Source organism: Dermacentor andersoni, chromosome 8, assembly GCF_023375885.2.
Source record: "Dermacentor andersoni chromosome 8, qqDerAnde1_hic_scaffold, whole genome shotgun sequence".
Lineage (NCBI taxonomy): Eukaryota > Metazoa > Arthropoda > Arachnida > Ixodida > Ixodidae > Dermacentor > Dermacentor andersoni.
Genome location: NC_092821.1, coordinates 114,607,700 through 114,627,216, shown reverse-complemented (window position 1 = coordinate 114,627,216; position 19,517 = coordinate 114,607,700). Strand labels below are relative to the sequence as shown.

At 45.6% G+C, this 19,517-nt stretch overlaps 1 protein-coding gene across 1 annotated transcript in view; it reads right to left on the bottom strand.

Moving 5' to 3' along the window:
- Positions 1 to 19,517, bottom strand: part of LOC126529197 (BAI1-associated protein 3-like) — a 515,162-nt gene that overhangs the window by 363,361 nt on the left and 132,284 nt on the right. The window contains exon 2 of the mRNA XM_072289849.1: positions 3,528 to 3,671. Within this exon, the coding sequence (XP_072145950.1) occupies positions 3,528 to 3,671 (144 nt within the window). The remainder of the gene's footprint in view (positions 1 to 3,527; positions 3,672 to 19,517) is intronic.

The window sequence follows — 19,517 nt, the reverse complement described above, 5'->3', positions numbered from 1 at the left end:
GCTTCTTAAAAATACTCACACCGCACGATATATACTGTTGCATTCCTTCCAACTTTCACGTGACCGGAAAGGAGTCAGTCAAGCATTGACTCCCTTCACGAGCGAGTATACCTGCTTCCCGTACTCCTTCAGTACTCCGGCGTTTTCAAGATGGAAATATCGAGCCTCGAGAGTTGCACATACCCATACATGGCCAAGCCTTCCGAATATCTCGTAATTTTTACGTATTTGAGCTTTTACACGAAGCTGCATATGGCTAGGGTATTCCGGTCGTCCGCGAATAACCCACGAACTAGCTCGATTGCACTCGCGCCACCGCCCACGCGTTTGTCGTCGTCGTCGTCTGCTTCCACAGCTGCCTCTGTTGGGGGTACGAGCCACCCATTGGCAAGAGGTATTGTCATCATCATCAACAACGATCACCATCAGCAACGGCTCGAGCATCGTTTCTTTTTTTCACAGCTAGCTCATTTGCGCCCATCGGCGCAACCGCTCGATCGTGCTCGTGCCTACGCTCGCGCGTTCGTCGTCGCCGTGTTCTTCCACACCTGGCTCCGTGGCCGCTCATGATTCCAGCGTAGAACTTATCTCTTCTGTATTCTTAATGTGGAGGCCGCGTTAAATTTTTTTTATTATTATTGTTGTTTACGGTAGTACGAACCATTGCTTAAGGGGGTATGAGCCATTCGTTGCCTGACGTGACGGATGCATCTAATAAAAGAGGTGATACGAGAATGTGTATGCATACCGATCGTAACGATGACCACTGGTCAGGACAATAAATATGTTCGTACCTTTGCCGAAAATTCTATTTCACCTCTGTGTGGCGTGCTAAAGAGCTTCGCTTGTCATCCACCTTCGCAGAGCGCAACGGCTCATGCCATTTTTTTTTTAAATTTTTTAACCCATGCACCGGCCGATTCACGGCCGATCCCTTAGAGTGCCTTGCGCCAGGTCATTAAGGCAAAACTACAACAACTTCGCTTGCTCCGGGCAAGTCAAATACAGCTAGACGTTTAATACGCATATTATTAGTCGGCAGGAAGTGACGTGTAAAACAGGTAACATTCGATACAAGATTTTCGAATGAAACCGAAATATTCCTGAGATTGCCGGAAATTGTGAGAGACGAGGTATTAGAGAAGCGAAATAAGTAGTTGCGGCAGATCAGTTATGAAACGATTTGTTAAATTTCGACGGCCACGACTCTATTCGCCATTTCATGAACGCAGAACAAAGGCACATAAAAATTTAGCGTGCGAGTGTGCCAGTGACGCCATGCTGCGGCAGACAGTGAAACAAAGTAACACAAATAGCAGGAGTACACGGCTCAATAGCCGGGTGGCGACACTAGTCGACTCATCCGGACAAAACTTACGGTGCGATCCTGTGGCAGTTATCTGAACTCGTTATTTAAGACGTAAAATTTCGCACGGTAACCTGCACTACATCTACACTATCTAAAATCATTAGCTGTTTACGCGGTTCAAAAATTCGTTGCAGTTGGCCTTTAAATGTTACACTTGGAACGACTGGACCGCACGGACGACACAGCGAGCTGCGCCAACAACACGGCTATTTGGCGCGAGCGCCACCACTGGAAAGAGTGGCGCTGCAGTCGGCGTGACGTGCCATGAGGGATAACGTGGACACAGCCGCCGCGTCAGCCACGTAGAAAGTAGGGGTGCGGTTTTGGAAAAAGACAGTTTCAGCAAAGCCAACAAAGTCCAAGCCGCGCTGCGGTTCGCACAGTTCACCTTAAGTCTTAACAATTGCAAAGCTAGGCGTTTGACGTTCTATTAGAGTTACTGCATACATACGTTGCATGGCCTCGAAGCCCCCTCTAGAGGCAGCGCGATGACTGCGTCATAGTTCGACGGTGGTGTGTTTTCTTGTAGTAATTGAGCAGAAGCGGAAGCAACTTGGTAACGATATGACTTATAAGCTCCGGTATACTTATACTTATGCAGGGTATACTTGCAGCTGGATTAATCGCGCTGCATGCTTTGCGAAAGACCCGATAATCCTCATTTGCTTAATGTCTCGCGTCTAGTTTGCACGTGCAGTATGTAATATTGCACGCGGAATCACGTGGTCGTATAACGTCCCCGCTTGTGCGGATATTATATCTTGATAATGTTGGACGCACCAACGCCCCCACCACTTCAGCACACTGACAATACGCCGGAATTCCGCCTCATATGGCTTCCGCTTTGAAGGGGCGCTAAACTTAGACTAGCTTAAGTTGGCGAACTATTCTTTAAAGAACTTTTTTCAGGTTATTTCTACTACGACCGGAAGAAATACTATCGCTAACCTTTTCTTAAATTTCGCGCCTAATCTACACCGCCGATAGGTGACTGTGACGCAACTAATTTCAATGTATCTTTTACTGCTTGGTTCATTCTTCGTGCGGGAAAGGAGTTCGAAGGACGCAATTATGGCGGCGCCGTTGATGCATCAAGCGCAGTTTAATCCATGTTTATGGAATAACTACTTAAATGGTCACTAAAGATAAACAATAAATTAGCGTAGACTGAAAGATGTATTGTTTTAGAACTCCAGTATTGCAAATTTCAAAGAAATAAGTTGATTATTAGGGTTAAAATGATGGTCAAAGTTGAATTTCCCGAATTTCGCGCAGAAACCCCAGGCATGTACGTCAGTGTGGCGTCAATTATTTGAAGGTATGTTTTTTTTTTGTGCATTCGGTCCGTTGTGGATCCGTAAGCATCCTTAAAATTCGCCAACTTCTGTCTTTGGCTTATTTTAGGGTACAATATAGTCAATCTTTACCAATAAAGATTGACTAGGTACGAGCCTAGTGAAAATTCACAGCATCACGGAGAAATATAGCTACAGTACGGAAAATTCACACTGGCGTCACCACCTATCCAATGTATATATAATCTTCTCTTTTGGCTTACCAGGCTTCCTCGTCACGGTACAAGAGCGGTCGCCTCGCCATTGCAGAAGCATAGTTCAGTAATACAGATTAACTATATCCCTTCAGTGTCCCTTTATACATTACTTCAAAGGGGAAAAAAATGCCATCCAACCAAAATGTAGCGCGACGCTACAAAGGAAAGGCATACGGGTTTCTCAGAAAGAAAGCGTCACCTTTTAAAAACAATTTGTCCTGGACAGAGTTTCGAACCCGGGACCAACGCCTTTCCGAGGCGTTGGTCCCATCTGAACTACCATCTGAAAGAATACCAGTAGGCCAAGGGCTCACAGCGAGGAAGGCGAATTAATCGACGACTCCAGGTACTGGGACACTCAATAAAGCAGGTAGGTTCCACGAATTCCCGCAAGGTGAAGGGAAGCACGCTAAACCGAAAAAAAAAAGTTGTCAGCCACCCAAAATGTAGCGTTCGAGCGGATGACAACTTTTTTTTATCCCTTTCGTGTACTTCCCTTCACATTGCGAAGGTCCGCATAACTCATTTGTCTTAAACTATACTACGACATGATGCACACAGTGTTCCTTTAAAACAGCGTAGAGATAAGCGTTAGGGATGACGAACCCCGGCTCGATCTGTTCCGGGCTCTCCTCGGCGGTCTGGTCGCCGTCGTGTTCGTTCTCCTCGTCCGAATCCGGGCGGCCGTGGTCGAAGCTGCGCCACTCGGCCGAGCTGCTGTCGCCTCTCCTGAGGGTCGGCCTCCGACACCTATGCAGATTCATTTCACGCGCGGCCCCGCAGTGGACGGCACACGTGCACGAAAAGAAAAAAAGAAAGAAAGAAAACGAAAAAAGAAACGATATAAACAAAATGAAAGGCAATAAATGAAGAGAGTAGAACTAAAACAGAACTTGGATACAAACAGTAACAATTTGGTTGCCTATAACTGATTAGCAAGTAAAATAACACTGAATAAACGGAAAGTAGGAATAGACAACACTGAAAAGAAGAATAAGAATTAGGTTTTGCTTTAGAAAAACATAAAATAAAGATTATGCAAAATAGTAAGGACAGTCGGCATCACCCGGAAGGGGAACTACTGACAAATATCGCAAGGAATTAGAATACACTGCACGCATAAATTGCAGTAATCATTAGATAGCTGATTAGAAAGGCGTGACGTGAGGCGCCAAAAAAGACAAATCGGCAGAGTCCACTCGCTAACTACGACAATTCGCGGTGCGAACACTGGCGCGATGAGGAGCACCGGCAGCGTGGGAGCTCGCGCGTTTATGCCAATGCGAAGGTTCCGTGGCAAAGCGAACGCTCCGTAGCAAAGAGAACGTTCCTTGCCAAAGCGAACGTTCGGTGTTAAAACGAACTTTCCGTAGCAAACAGAACATTCCTTGCCGAAGCGAACGTTCCGTGCCAAAGCGAACGTTCCGTGCCAAAGCGAACGTTCCGTAGCAAAGAGAACGTTCCTTGCCAAAGCGAACGTTCCGTAGCAAAGAGAACGCTTCTTGCCAAAGCGAACGTTCCGCGCCAAAGCGGAAATTCCGTGAAAAAGAGAACGTTCCATGCCAAAGCGAACGTTCCGTGCCGCCGCTCCCTTTGGCCTTTGGTTTCACTGTGCCGCGCCTTCGCATCTCGACAGCTTGTGACCTGTAACACTTGAAACTCCAACCTCTAACACAAACACGCACACGCTTGGGCTGTTGCCCGAGCGAGCCTCGAGTGTACGGTTAATAGACAGATTTCATGGCTGTCTGTCTGCCTGTCCATCTGTGTAACACTGCTTGAACAGAAAAAGAATTTAAGTGATAGAGGTGCAAGGATCCCTAAATATTGACGGAACGAACGAATGAACGCGGAGTTCTGTGCTGGAAGGCAAATTCTTTATGACAATGTTCCATTAAATATGACGGCTTATTACTCTGTCTCGTTTAACGTTGGCTGCATTTCTGTTATTGTTACGTAGGAAGTCATTGGCATACATATTTCTTCCCAACCGCATATTAAAGATGTCGCATCTCGTTCAGAGCACGCTCAAAACACTGCAGTTGTCAAAACACTTCGGTATCGAGTTGATGTGAGGACCTGCGTTTCAGAGTCTCGTCTGTCTTGATGTGCCCGAGACGACAGGGAGACTGCAGGCAAGGGCACTTGAACGGTTTATCCAGTGAAAGAATATATATTTTTTACGCCGGCCGTAGCATCCCCGAAGCTCGATCCTTCTTTAACGAGGCAGGATATATAGCAGAGGTTAGAGGCAAACACTCATGAACGCGCCCATCGCAAAATTTTTGCGTAACCGCGCTCAGCTTCCTGCATTGATTAGCTGCTTCTACTGCAAAGAGACAGCTCGCCACAGAAGAACAAAAATACGCAAAGTCACCAGCAACCTCACTTTCTGCATGGACTTTCGACGGCCGTGCGCACTTAGAAGCCGCCAGTCTGAGGCACTTCTACATCAAAGAGCTCATCAAAACACTTCAGTGAGATGCAACCCATCACCCAGCATCGCCTGTTTGTTTTTATCGAAAACAGACGACGTGGCCGCGGAGAAACCAGCAATATCGCTTGCCTGATAGTATTTCCAAGGACGTACGCCCTTTTAGGCGACACGGTGTAGGCAGTTGGATGCACAGGCTTAGCAAAGCAACCAAACTACTCTTTAACTGTTATCCCGCACGTCTTGCGGCGTCCTCTGCTCGCTCTTATTGAGAACAGACGACGCGTCCGTAAGGAAGACACCAAGTCCCTCAACGCACTCGCTTCTCTTATAACAGCTGCAAGCACCCTTTTAAGCGAGACATGGTGTATGCAGTTCGAAACACACTCACGTCGAAGTACCATTCGAAACACTTGAGCGTTACCCCACCCGTCTCCAGAGCGGCGTCTGCTTGTCCATGCCGTGAACAGATGATATGCGACAGCATCTGCTTGCTCCTATCGAGAAAAAGCGATTCTATCCAACGCACGAGCATAAGTTGGGAAGCAAGCTCGCTTTTCTGCAAAGCCGACGCGAGCACTGACGATTATCGCCGTCATGGGCAAAGCGAGACAAAATTATACAGGCCGTTAGACGTGCTTGCTTGCGAAAAAATTCGCAGCCATTCCAGTCTGTGAATGCGGTGCAACCGCGGATCTGTGAAAGGACTATACAGAAAGATCACTGTGTGGCCAACACCACATCGGTCCGTTCACCAAAGGCACGCACTAACACGGCAATCGCGCTGTCGTGTTTAGTGACGTCACGGATGTTCGCAATCGCCGATAGGTCATTTTCAAACCAGGATCAGTCACACTGAAGCGAAACGTTTTGTCCACGAAATCTCGGTGTAATCACGCATCAGCACCACTTCATGTAATAGCCTTTGGAGCGTTCTACCTCCGTCGACGCGCCGCATTAGTTGTTTCGTGATCTGGAAAGGAGGGGGGGGGGGGGGGGGGGGGCTGCCGCTTTTGCTCACGTCCGCGGTCCCTAAGTTGGGCCTGTGAGCAACTTGTTCTTGGGCTGTGCGCACTACACGTGGCCTCCCCATAACAGCGCACGCAACATAATAACTGTCTATTCGGTTCTTTGCGTAGGCGCGGAAATGCAGCAGATTGCTTAATTAAGGGAAAATGAGACATCCACCAAATCGTATCAATTGCTACAAAGGAAACCCAGACGGGTTCCTCGAAAGAAAAGCCTCGGAGTTGAAGAAATTGCGGGTATCCGCAGAACTATTACGTCAAACTCTTGCCTTTGCTTCGAGTTGCTGACAAATTCGACTTCGCCCTACCATCTGATAGCCGCCTGGTTAGCTGAGATGGTAGAGCGGCTGGTAGAGAGATGGTAGAGCGGAGTAGGTGTCAGCACATGTCTTACTGCTTTGGTTCGCCTCCTCATAGAGAGTGCGGGAGTTGCGAGGCACGGACAACGAAAAATATATGGGAGGGTAGACATATAAAGCTCGGCAGTTAAGAGGAAGCCTTAGCTTGGGGCCAACTCCGACGTGACCTATTCAAATACATGTAAAACGCAACAACATTTCTCTGAGATAACCCCTGGACCGATTTTACTGAAATCTGTTGCATTTGAAAGAGAAAGTTAAATTCTGACTGTTGGAAGAGGAATTTCGCTTTAGGGCCTTAATTTTTTAAGAAAGATTGTCAAATATTCAACAGTTTAAAAAAAAATGGAAGCACATAGTTTACAAATTCATAGCTCTGCATCAAGAACAGATATCGCGGTTCTGTAAACGGCATCCATTAGATCATTCAAAGCGGACAAATTCGATATGTCATTTTATACGTTACGTGATCTTGTTACGTTGTTTACAAAGGTTCTGCAAAAGCTGTATTTCCATATTACTAAATTTTTTTTTAGATTCATGTGTGACATATTAATTTTGTCCGCTTCAGATGTACCATTAGATACAATTAAAATAATTGTGTTATCGTTTTTCGTTGCTGAGTTACAAACCTCGTCAAATTTGGTGCAGCGGTTGCCGAGAAAAAACGAATTCTCATTTTACCTGTGTTTAGATAGGAGCCCCCGAGCCAAAGCTTCCTCTTAAACACGAACAAGAGCGATTCCGTGTGAGGTTTCGCGTCATGCCGCGCCGTCTGCTCGCGTTCATCCAAAGCAGACGACGTTATTACGAACGGGTTTCAACACTGGATTCAAGATTTTGGATCCAAGAACGGATTTCAAGATTGGGTTTCGACGGGGTCAAGATTGCATCCTCTAAAGCCTGGGCTTTCCTGCACGCTATTACGTACGATACTACGTGCCGCTAGCATGGATCGCACCCTGCGACGTCTACGAAAACAGCTTTGAGCCCCGTATGGCACATTGACTCGTTCGCCCTCAGCCAGGTTCGACGTTCACTTGATTGCCGGGAAATTTGCTCTCACGGGCGAGCGACGTCGCAAGTGATTTGCCGCCCATCCGCTGCGTCTCGTAAGTCGAGTGATGACCGTGCGCTATAGCTAATAAAGCTGCTGCTATGGTTTCCGGCGAAATGCCCTAAGCCCCGTTTCGCTAATTTAGCGGCATGTGTACGCTAATGCTCCGGATGCCGACATCTCATTACGCGTTTGATTACGCACGGGTGAGTAGCTGGGTGCTTGGCGGTGGCTATAGACGAAATTCCTCAATGAAGGTTCCCTCTTTTATTATTTCTTTATTTTTTAAGTCGACTAGCAGGAGGGGCCCGAGTGCCGCGTTAACGGCAGTATACTACAGCGAATGAAATCTTCTTAAGCCGGCAAAAAAAAAGGAAATCGGGATAGACGTAGTTGGGAGCTCGAAGTCCTCGCACTACAGCTGCTCGCGATGTTACGAGATTTGTATACAGCGTCTCCTGGGGAGCAAACGCCGTAATAGTTTTTCAATAAACAAGGATTGGTTCCACGGTGCTGCGAAAGATGGAAAAAGTTCAAATTATATTAATTTTCGAGCGATTCTTTTTTTTTTTCTGAGCGGGAACGAGCCAAACCTGCAAAAATGCTGCGATGACCATGACGCCATGGTACCGTATACCGGCGCTGCGGTTCATTCGCAGAATACTAAATGGGCAAGCACTGCCCTTTGTTAACCGCCTCTATTATAGTCAACGTCTGTAAGCAAAAAGTAATGTGCCAAATCGAGTCCTCAAAAAAAGAAAAAGGAAACAGGCATAATAATGATACTTCATCACGTATATAAGCTTACTCCAATTCCGTGCAGTGCTCAGCGACCAGTAGGATCTCTAGTCCACAATGACATAGCGGGCAACATTGTCGAATGTTAGAGCATTAATAAAAGGACAGCAGTAGCCGTGTGAGCCCACCAGAAAGAACCACAAGAAAGGGCTTCCCCATTGTAACCTATGTGCGCCCTCCGCGCGCGACGCCAATATATATATATATATATATATATATATATATATATATATATATATATATATATATATATATATATATATATATATATCATCTGCCTATTTTATGTCGCCATCAGGACGAAGGCCTCTACCTGCGATCTCCAATTACCTCCGTCCTGCGCCAACCGATTCCACCTATTGCCTCCAAATTTCTGAATTTCATCACCCCACCTAGTCTTCTGCCGTCCTCGACTGCACTTCCATTCTCTTGGCACCCATTCTGTAACCCTAATGGTCCACTGGTTATCTCACCTACGCATTGCATAACATGCCCAGCTCCATTTTTTTCCCTCTTAATGTCAAATAGAATATCGGCTATCCTCGTTTGCTATCTGATCCACACCGCTCTCTTTCTGTCTCTTAACGTTACGCCTAACATTGTTCGTTCCGTCGCTCTTCGCGCGGTCCTTAACTTTTTGTCGAGCTTGTTTGTAAATCTCCAAGTTTCTGCCCCACATGTTGGCACCGGAAGAATGCACTGATTATAGACCTTTCTTTTCAATGATAGTGCTAAGCTTCCAATCAGGATCTGACAATGTCTGCCGTATGCACTCCAACCCATTTTTATTCCGCTGTAAATTTCATTGTCATGATCAGCGTCCCCTGCGAGTAATTGTCCTAGGTAAACATGGTAAACAGCAGGTTGCCATTATCCCTCAAGAGAAAAGTGTATAACAGCTGTGTCTTACCAGTACTCACGTACGGGGCAGAAACCTGGAGGCTTACGAAAAGGGTTCTACTTAAATTGAGGACGACGCAACGAGCTATGGAAAGAAGAATGATAGGTGTAACGTTAAGGGATAAGAAAAGAGCAGATTGGGTGAGGGAACAAACGCGCGTTAATGACATCTTAGTTGAAATCAAGAAAAAGAAATGGGCATGGGCAGGACATGTAATGAGGAGGGAAGATAACCGATGGTCATTAAGGGTTACGGACTGGATTCCGAGGGAAGGGAAGCGTAGCAGGGGGCGACAGAAAGTTAGGTGGGCAGATGAGATTAGGAAGTTTGGAGGGTCAACATGGCCACAATTAGTACATGACCGGGGTAGTTGGAGAAGTATGGGAGAGGCCTTTGCCCTGCAGTGGGCGTAATCAGGCTGATGATGATGATGATGATGAAACATGCTCCTTCACAGACTCTAAAAACGGACTGGCCCGGAGCTCTTGTTCCCTTGCCCGGCTATTTATCATTTCCTTTGTCTTCTGCATAATAATCTTAATCCCAACTCTTACACTCTCTCTGTTAGGGTCCTCGATAATTTGTGGTAACTCGTCACCAGTGTTGAAGAACGGACAATGACAACTGCAAATCGAAGGTTGCTGAGATATGCGCTGTTGAGCCTCACTCCTAAGCCTTCCCAGTTTAATAGCTTGAATGATTCCTCCAAGCACGCAGTGAATAGCATTGGAGAGATTGTGTCTCCTTGTCTGACGCCTTTCTTTGTAGGTATCTTCCTACACCTTTCTTGTGGAGAATTAACGTAGCTGTAGAATCAGTGTAGATATTTTCCAATATATTTACGTAAGTGTCCTGTAATCCTTTATTACATAATGCCGCTATGACTGCTGGTACCTCTGCTGAATCAAATGCCTTTTCGTAATCTATGAAAGCCTTATTGAGAGGCTGATTCAACACTGCGTATTTCTCGATTACGTGATAAATGACATGGATGTGATCCATTGTAGAGTATCCCTTCCTGAAGCCAGCTTGTTTCCTTGGTTGACTAAAGTCCAGTGTTGCCCTTATTCTATTGGAGATTACCTTGGTGAATATTTTATAGAATACTGGAAATGAGCTGATGAGCCTATAAATTTTCAATTCTTTAACGTCTTCCTTTTTATGGATTAGTATAATGTTGGCGTTCCTCTAGTTCTCTGGGACCCTTGAAGTCGATAGACAGTTCGTATAAAGGGCCGCCAGTTTTTCAAGCATTATGTCTCCTTTATCTTTGATTAAATCGACTGTTATTTAATCTTCTCCTGCCGCATTTCCCTGGTTGATGTCTTGCAGGGCCCTTATAACTTCATCGTTAGTTACAGAAGGAGCCTCGGTAACCTGTTCATTACTACTTCGAATGGGGGTATCGTGGCTGCTCTGGGTACTGTACAGGTCAGTACAGGATTCTTGCGCTGCTTTTACTATATATTCGAGATTGCTGATGATATTACCCTGCTTATGTTTCAGTGCATAAACCTTGGTTTGTCCTATGCCAAGTTTCCTTCTCACTGATTTCATGCTGCGTCCATCTTTTACTGCTTCCTCAGTCTCTCTCACGTTATAATTTCGTATATCGCGTATTTTCCCGTAGTTGATCAGTTTTGACATTTCCGCGAATTCTATGTGATCTCTTGTGTTGGACAATTTCATTCTCTGTCACTTCTTTATTAGGCCCTTCGTTACTTGGCAGAGCTTACCTACTGGTTGCCTTGGTGACTTACCTCCAATTTCAATTGTCGCTTGTGAAGCCAACCTAGTCACGGTTTCTTTCACTGCATCTATGTCATCTTCATCTCTCTGTTCTAAGACTGCATATTTGTTTGAAAGTGCCAACCTGAATTGATCTGCTTTTACCCTTGCTGCATCTAGGTTGGCCTGTTTCTTCTTGACCAATTTTGTTTACTTGTTCTCTCTTCAAATTGAGGTGAATCTTAGCCCTCACTAAGCTATGATCAAAGCACTGTACCCTGGTTAACGCTGCTACATCCTGCACTATGCTGTGATCGACAGAAAGTATAAAATCAATTTCATTTTTTGTTTCACCCTTAGGGCTCTTCCAAGTCCACTTTTCGTTGCTACACTTCCTGAAGAAGGTGTTCATTATTCGCAGCTTATTCCTTTCCGCGAATTCTACCAACATCTCTCCTCGAGTGTTCCTAGAATCGACGCCGTAGTTGCCCATTGCTTGTGCACCAGCCTGATTTTTCCCCACTTTTGCATTGATGTCGCCCATTACTACAGTAAGTTGAGTTTGTACTTTTCTCATAGCTAATACAACATCTGCATAAAACTGACCTATTTCATCATCATCATGACTCGAGGCTGGAGCGTGGGCTTGTACTACTTTTCATCTATACCTCTTATGAAGTTTTAATACGACTACTGCTATTCTTTTATTGATGCTCTAGAATTCGCCAATGTTGCCCGTTATGCCCTCTTGGTTAGCAATCCTATTGCGCACTGCTCCTTATCTGGAAGTCCTCTACACGGACGTGGCCATCTGTCAGCACTGCATAAGCCTCCCCAGTTCCTGTAACCTCCATAAGGCCAATGATTTCCCAAACAATGCCTCATAGTTCATCAAAGAGTCCTGCTAGGCTAGCTTCATTCGAGAGAGTTCGGGTGTTAAACGTTGCGAGGGTCTGTTTCCACTGGCCGCCTATCCGGGTCCAAATATTGTTAGCCCCCCCCCCCCCTGCTGTGTTGCAGGTCTGACCGCCGCCTTGGTCAGGTGCTCCGCAGCTGCTGGGGTCTGAGGGCCATTGGTTCATCGAATGAGTCATTTGGGAGGGAATGGCCGAATACTGCACCAGGGGGGCCAATTCCTGTTTTGGTGAGGGAGTGCCTTTTGTTGAAGCTTAGTGAGTCTTCCTAATTTGGTTGTACCTGGATCATATAGCCCCACTGGTTCTCGACATTTTTGCCGGTGTCAGGCGCCACTCCAAGCCCTGCGATGTGGTATACTGCAGGAGGCGAATTCGAGCTTCCCACCTTCAGATTAAGAAAAAAATAAAAATAAAAATAAAGCAAGCGCGAGGATTCGAACTTCTGGCTATGGTAACCGAGCAACCAAGCTAGCTCAGTCAGATAAACCTGCAGGCTATGAGGCCACCTTATGTCGGAGAATTCCAGCCCAGAGAATGCTACAACATTATATATATATATATATATATATATATATATATATATATATATATATATATATATATATATATATATATATATATAATTTATCAAAAAGTTACACTTTCTGGCAAGTGTAAAAGTATTTGGATAGATACACACTGAAAAACAGAACAAATTCACTTTCGACGTTTCGGCCTGGGGGTCCCCGGCAGCGACGTCGAATATGAATGTACTGTAATGTAATGTTCTTTCGAGGAACCCGTATGGGTTTCCTTTGTAGCAATTGCTAAGAACGGGTGGATGTCTGATTTTCCTTTTATTCAATGTACTGTTATAAATATATATATACATATATATATATATACAGATATATATATATATATATATATATATATATATATATATATATATATATATATATATATATATATATTATAGAGAGAGAGAGAGAGAGAGAGAGATAATATCAAAGCTTTCACAAGAAACATTGTGTACAAAGAGCGCGACATCTTGAGTTGCAAATGTACGCATACGTCCACGTTGTGCTCGTCGCGTTTCAAAGCGAGCCGTAAAATCTGTAAACTGATGCATCCACGGGGGCACTTTTTGTTACTGTTCGGAGAGCGAGTGGCTGTATAAGGATGGCTGCAGAAAAGCCAACCATTCTCTATCAGAGGACCAGCGTCAAAACAGCGTGCCCTTCATGAATGAAACGCCAAAAAATAGGGCCGCAAAACAAACACGTCAGAAGGAGACGACCGAGGTGGCCACGGCTGGTGGGAACATGGAAAATCTGAAGGGTCAGCGGCACAGCGATATCCGAGAGAGCGATTCCGGGTCCACGGGACACTTAGCGAAATCACAACGAAGCCACAAGAGAAACTGGAATGTCTCCGCTTCGTATATCCGTAGAAAATGCTTAAGCAAAAACAATCATATTTTAAAGAGGTTCACGGAGTTCTTTGTCAGGACCGTATTCGAGACAATATTTGCGCGCACTATCACAAGTCGACATCTCATAAGTTACTGACGAGCTTCCTTGCAATGCTCCCCTTTTGATGCCTATATAAAAATGCTGACCCAAGATTTACGCGCAACATTTTGGCATAGACGAGACAATGGCTGAAAAGGAAATGGAAATTATTTTGCCCCGGTCACAACTTTCCGCCATTTTGGTCATTTCACATCTCATAATGCACTGTTCGCCGAGGCTATAGCCATGAATGGTTGTAGGGCCTGTATAGTCCAGGAGAGAATCGCTTTATCGCTTACCTTATTAATAACATGTGTATTTATTTATTTATTTATTTATTTGTTAACACCATTGCATGCGCCGAAAGAGCATTAGTGTAGCGGGGGTAGCGGGAGTACTTACAATACAAACGAAAAAAAAAAATATAATACGCCGAGAACTGTAAAAACAAAACAAAAATCGAACACCCGATTTTCACGCAAATGTCGCTCGAGTAAGGTGGCAAACAACTCACTGAGCACGGTAACGACAATATTAGGTAAGTTGTTCTATACTCACGTACAGTGTGACGAAATAAAGTATGACTGGAACTCTGCGGTGCGGCACATAATTTCTCACATCATAAAATTATCACCCTCTTGGGAATAGCGCGCAGTAGGCTTGAAGTACTTCTGGCAGAAGGCAAAAAAAGGTCGAGGTTGTTATTGGCTAACTGGTTAGGAAAGGAAGCCTGATAGAACGGCGTTGGGTTTCTAATGGATCCCAAGGTCAACATATATCTAGTTAGTTGTACACATATTTGATTTATTTAAGGTGACTATGAGGGCGTGTAAATTGCGAATGTCAGTACCGTACACTTCGTATTTTCTTGCATTTTTCCTTCTTTCAGGTGTTGCTGACTTCCTAGCCCATAAGCTAGACCATAAACTTCGCCATAAAGCAGACGGCAAAAAGAAAAGAAAGAAAGACAAGTGTTTGCGCAGGCCGCTTCCAGGTCTTCAGCAGCTGAATTAATCACGGTTAAAGGAAGGCGGGGGAGAACGGAAGTGTTTCCCGCGCAAGTGTCTGATCACGTGACTTCCGTTCAGGGTTCTGTTTACTCTCGCCCACCTGGAACTCGCTTGCTCCCGTTTCTCTGTTTTTCGTCTGCTGCAGTGGCGCGAAACAGATGTCGCTTCGGAAGTCGCCACCGTAAGCAAAACATCACCGCAAGAACACGAGCCACGCAAAGAACAGATAAGTCACACAAGCGCTGTCTCCTTTGTGTCGTTTACCGCGTTTCTTATTGCCAGATTTTCTCTTGTGCTGTTTTGCTTCAAGACGCAACCGTGTAAAAAACGGCATGCCCAAATGTGCCTCGTCTTTGCAGCTTTACACGCGAGTCCCCGGAGCCCGCTTCCACCTTTAACTCTCCCTTCTTTTTTTCCCCCGGTCTGCCACGCTCGGAGGGTTTCCAGGTTGCTACCATGAAACAAAACGGCGCGAGGATGTTGGAGAGGCTTCGCAAACACCCGGCAACAACGACGCAAAAACAGGAAAGGCAGTTGCAACAAAATTGCCGCCGCCGGTGGTTCCAAGGTTAATTGGATCGATGAGGTCGACGAATCCAGTGCTCGAGCCGGATCGGTGCTGCCACCTGCAGCGCGAGCGCCGGAGTTAACCACGCGTTGGACCTCTGCGTTTCAGCCACCCACGGCGCGCGCGCAGACGTGCTTCTGCTACTAGCAGACGACGCGGAGTGTGTGCAGACGAGACAGCGCTTTGGCGTCCGCACGGTCGTCGATAGATGGCGCTGCGCGTCAAGCGGCGTCTTCAGGAAACGGCGTGCCCCCAAATAGGCATCTCTAATCGCTGCTAATTACGGTGTGTTCGGCACTCGGAGTCGTGAAATGACGCTTGCACGATTTCAGCAGGCCTCCGGGGGGAGTGGCGCAGGAAATTGGGCGCGCATCGGTGATGGGGGACGTGGTATAGGCGAGCATCACTAGAGGGCGCTCGCGTTTTTTCGAGCGTTCATCGGCTCTGGGTCGGACGGCAAGTTCATCGATCTCAATCGACTGCTTGGCTAACGGCTTTTCTCTAATTATTCCTGTGGCGCATGAGCTTGCTGTGCATTCGTGAAGCAGTGTCATCTAGAGCAAATGAGTGTGTAACCTCGCAAAACACTTTGACTTCTCAGAAATGCTCAAGCAGCAATGAGTCGGCCGATTTTGGTTGCGATTTTGCGGTTGTGATTTTGGTTCTCAGAAATGCTAAAGCAGCAATGAGTCGGCCATGATTTTGGTTGCGCACATCACAGCATCTGGGTGATATTATCAGTCCAACAGTCTCCATAATGATGTCGGTTTTGATAGCGTAAAAAAATGTTTTGCTCTCCACGAAGATTAGGGTAGCGTTTACATGGATACTGTAACACCCCCATCAATTTAGAATGATAAAGTATATTCTCTCAGAACTACTTTCTTTTTTCTTAATTTCGCAGTTGTAGGTTGAATATTGAAAGAGAAAGTGAAGGTAAAGCTCCAGCGCCTGTATGTCAGTGTGACGTCACGAATTTCACAGTATATTTATTCTACTTAGCAGTAGAAGCTTTTGAATCTTGCCAAGCTGAGCCATTGACTGTTTTTGTGCACAATGCGGTTCATCTTTGGCTATAGAAATTAACTAGGCTCGAACAGGCGCCGTCCAAATTGGTGAAGTTGTGGCTGGCTAGTGCGGCAACATCAAAGCAGCGTCGCCATTCGTCTATAGTTTTTTTGTACGTCATTTCTAGCTTACCGACTCTCTTCTCAGGCTAACAATTGTTTTTTTGTTGTTGATGATGAAGAAGGGTAACTTACTGATGCAACTCAAGTCACTGTTCTCCTTTTTGACCATTTAGGACACTAACCGAACTAACCTAACCTAACCAGCTTAAAAATGAACCAATTTGTCTAATCTATGAGCGACGACAAACGTGCAGTAGAAACATCAAGAAGCCACAAAGCCCATCGAAAGCTGTTAAGCATAATTAAGTGCGCAGAGCAGATCAGCGGTGGTCTGTTAGTCTAACATAATGTGCGCGAAGGGAAGGGTAACGGAGCCAAGAAGTCAGAAATCTAAAGTTGGTATAATTAGATTAGGAAACTTGCGGGAACATAAAGAAGCCAGCCAATGCACGGAAATGGCAATAGGTGATCGCTTTCTTCATGCTGTAGACATTGAAAGTCATGATGGCAACGATCATTAAAAAAATGAAATGATTGTATTTGTCTTAAAGCAACACACATTCTATGAAGGACATCATAGGGGTGGGACTAATTGAACGTTAGTTGAATCACGAGCGAGCGACAAGATAAAGGTCATCTTGTCCCCATTTGCCGTATAAAGAGCGCTTGAAGTGGCTTGAAGTGGCTAAAGATCGGATGTAGAGGCAATAAATCACCCATATAAAATCACCCGTGCGATGTGAAGTACTAAATTCTAAGAGTCGAAGCTTTTAAAGAGCATTCTCAGGCGAAAAAATGTATGATTGGAACAAAACCGAGTGTCAACGTATTCGAACATACGGATTTGGTTCCTACAGTTTCTATAGGTTGCATAACTTGTTGAGCTCAATTCTGCTGTTGCCATTCACTTGTATTGCGTCTCGTGCTCTTCCACTTGTGTGCTCAATTTTTTTTTTCTGTATCTCACTTGCTTAATTCAAGTCGGTGTTGCTTAGGTTCTGAATCTGGCTTCTATCCATCCCAGTTGTATACCTCCCTGTTAGCTTTTATTGTTTCTTTCTTTTTTTCAATCGTATAGCACAGCAATGTTTTTCTTGCAAACTTCCGCTCTGTAACAGCCCATGCAGGGATTACATAATTAAAATTAAATGCAAAGTTATAAAAAATGGCAGCCAGTTAGGCTAGCGACAAAGAGCGCGGCAGGAGTCAAGGACCAAGACTAATGACCTGCGAGTATACATCCTCACAGCAAAAGGAAAAGACGACGCAATATATAAAAAGAAAGACACTAATGGCTGACTCGGCAGCAGCCTAGCAGACGACGCGCACCAAGCCGACAACAGACGCACACATAGGTTACACGTAGCGCCTTATTTGCAACCCTGCAGATTCCTTTTAGCTTCGTAGTCCTAGACGCGATGGTAGGCGCATGTAGTCGCAGTTTTCGGCACTTTCTTGGCGGTCAAAGCCCCCGCTCCGAAACTGCGGCGACACGATTGCCTGACGCAACGAGAACAGAGTCCGGCAACGCTTTTTTTCCTTGGCGTGACGCAAACGGCTTTGGTGAATGGATTGGCTTTCTTTCGCAACTCGCAGGATCCGCGGCCGTCTCGAGAATCCGAGAAACGTAACGCGACGTAACGCTACGCAAGAAGCTATAGTACCGGGAGGCCGCCTCGCAAAACGAAATAATCGCCGTAAAACTGTCGCCGCCCGTTTCGAGTTGCGACAGAAAGTCACATAAACTTCGTTTCCAGAACTGCGGCGGCAACTTTACCGGAGACTTTCCCATTCCAGCAAGCTAACGAAAGAGTTCTTGATTTATCGGCCGAACGAAGTCGCTAAGCCAGCGTTCGGAGCAGGACTTGCGAAAGAGGTAATTTAGAATGCGTTCTGAGGACCCTGTTTGTCGAAGACAGCAGGCACGGACGATCAGTCCGTAAGTTTAATTCTAGGGCATTAGCCCCCTTATTTTGCGTGTAAGCCGGTATTGATTATGCTTACCGCCGAATCGCGATGGATGTCCATTCAGTTCGAACCTTGCAAAGGAAAGACCGTTGACCATTTAGCAATCAATGCCTTATGCCCACCGTGCCCCTTCTCTGAGAAACAAAACGTTATTACTTACGTAAACATCTTCGCTCACGTGATGAGTGTTAGCCATCAACGCCCAGCGGAGGTTTCGCTCGATATACTGGTTAATTCATTATTTATTTTATCGATGTATTCGTTGATTGATCGGATGATTGGGTGATTCGCGAATTGAGTTATTGATTCGTTAACACATGTAATTTCTGTAGTAAATTGATTGGTTGATGGTATTCCTGATTAGCGCATTGATGGATTGGCTGCGTGATTGATGAGTCGATTCATTATTTTACGGATAAATTGATTTACGCTGTTTAAGGTTCCAAATCAAAGGAAACAAATAAAGAACTACGAATGCGGATACGTCGTAACGCAGGGATCCGGATTCATGTTAACCAGGTACAGTCCTTCATCGTAATCGAAAGCCTGGTACGGCATACGGATTCTCGTTTTCTTCTTTGTTTTTGTTTTTCATTGCGCCCTCATCTCAATACGCTCGCCGTGACCGGAATTCGAATCCGCCACATAGTATTCATCAGGAGAAGGCCACGTACACATGTCGTCGAGCACTTTGTGTATACACTCTTCGTCGCTTCTCGCATCGAGGTCTCTTTACCTTCGCAGTTGTGTGAAGATAAATTAACTCCAGCTGAGGCACCACGACAAGTCAAGTGAGGGTCCATGTCAGTGCGCGAGGAGCTAACACACATGCTCACACAGCCACACAAACAGCGTGTGTAATAAAATTCACTACAGAAGAAAAGAAAAACATTTCGTTACACCTGGACTCATAAAATACTTGCTCGAAGAGGATCCTCTGCCGCTCAAACTAGCATCTTTCACACGTGATAGCCTAGTGGCCATGGCGTTTCGCTGCTGAGGTCTAGGGTGCGATCCCCACGGCGGTGGCCGCGTTTCAGTGCGGGCGAAATGCAAAGAAAGGTTCGTGTACTTCGACATAAGTGCGCCTTGAAAGAATTCTACGGGGTCAAAATTGTACCGGAGTCCACCTCCCGCCCCCATTATGATGTGCCTCAATATCGTATCACAGTTTCGGCACGTGAAGCCCTAAGGGTCTATTTTAT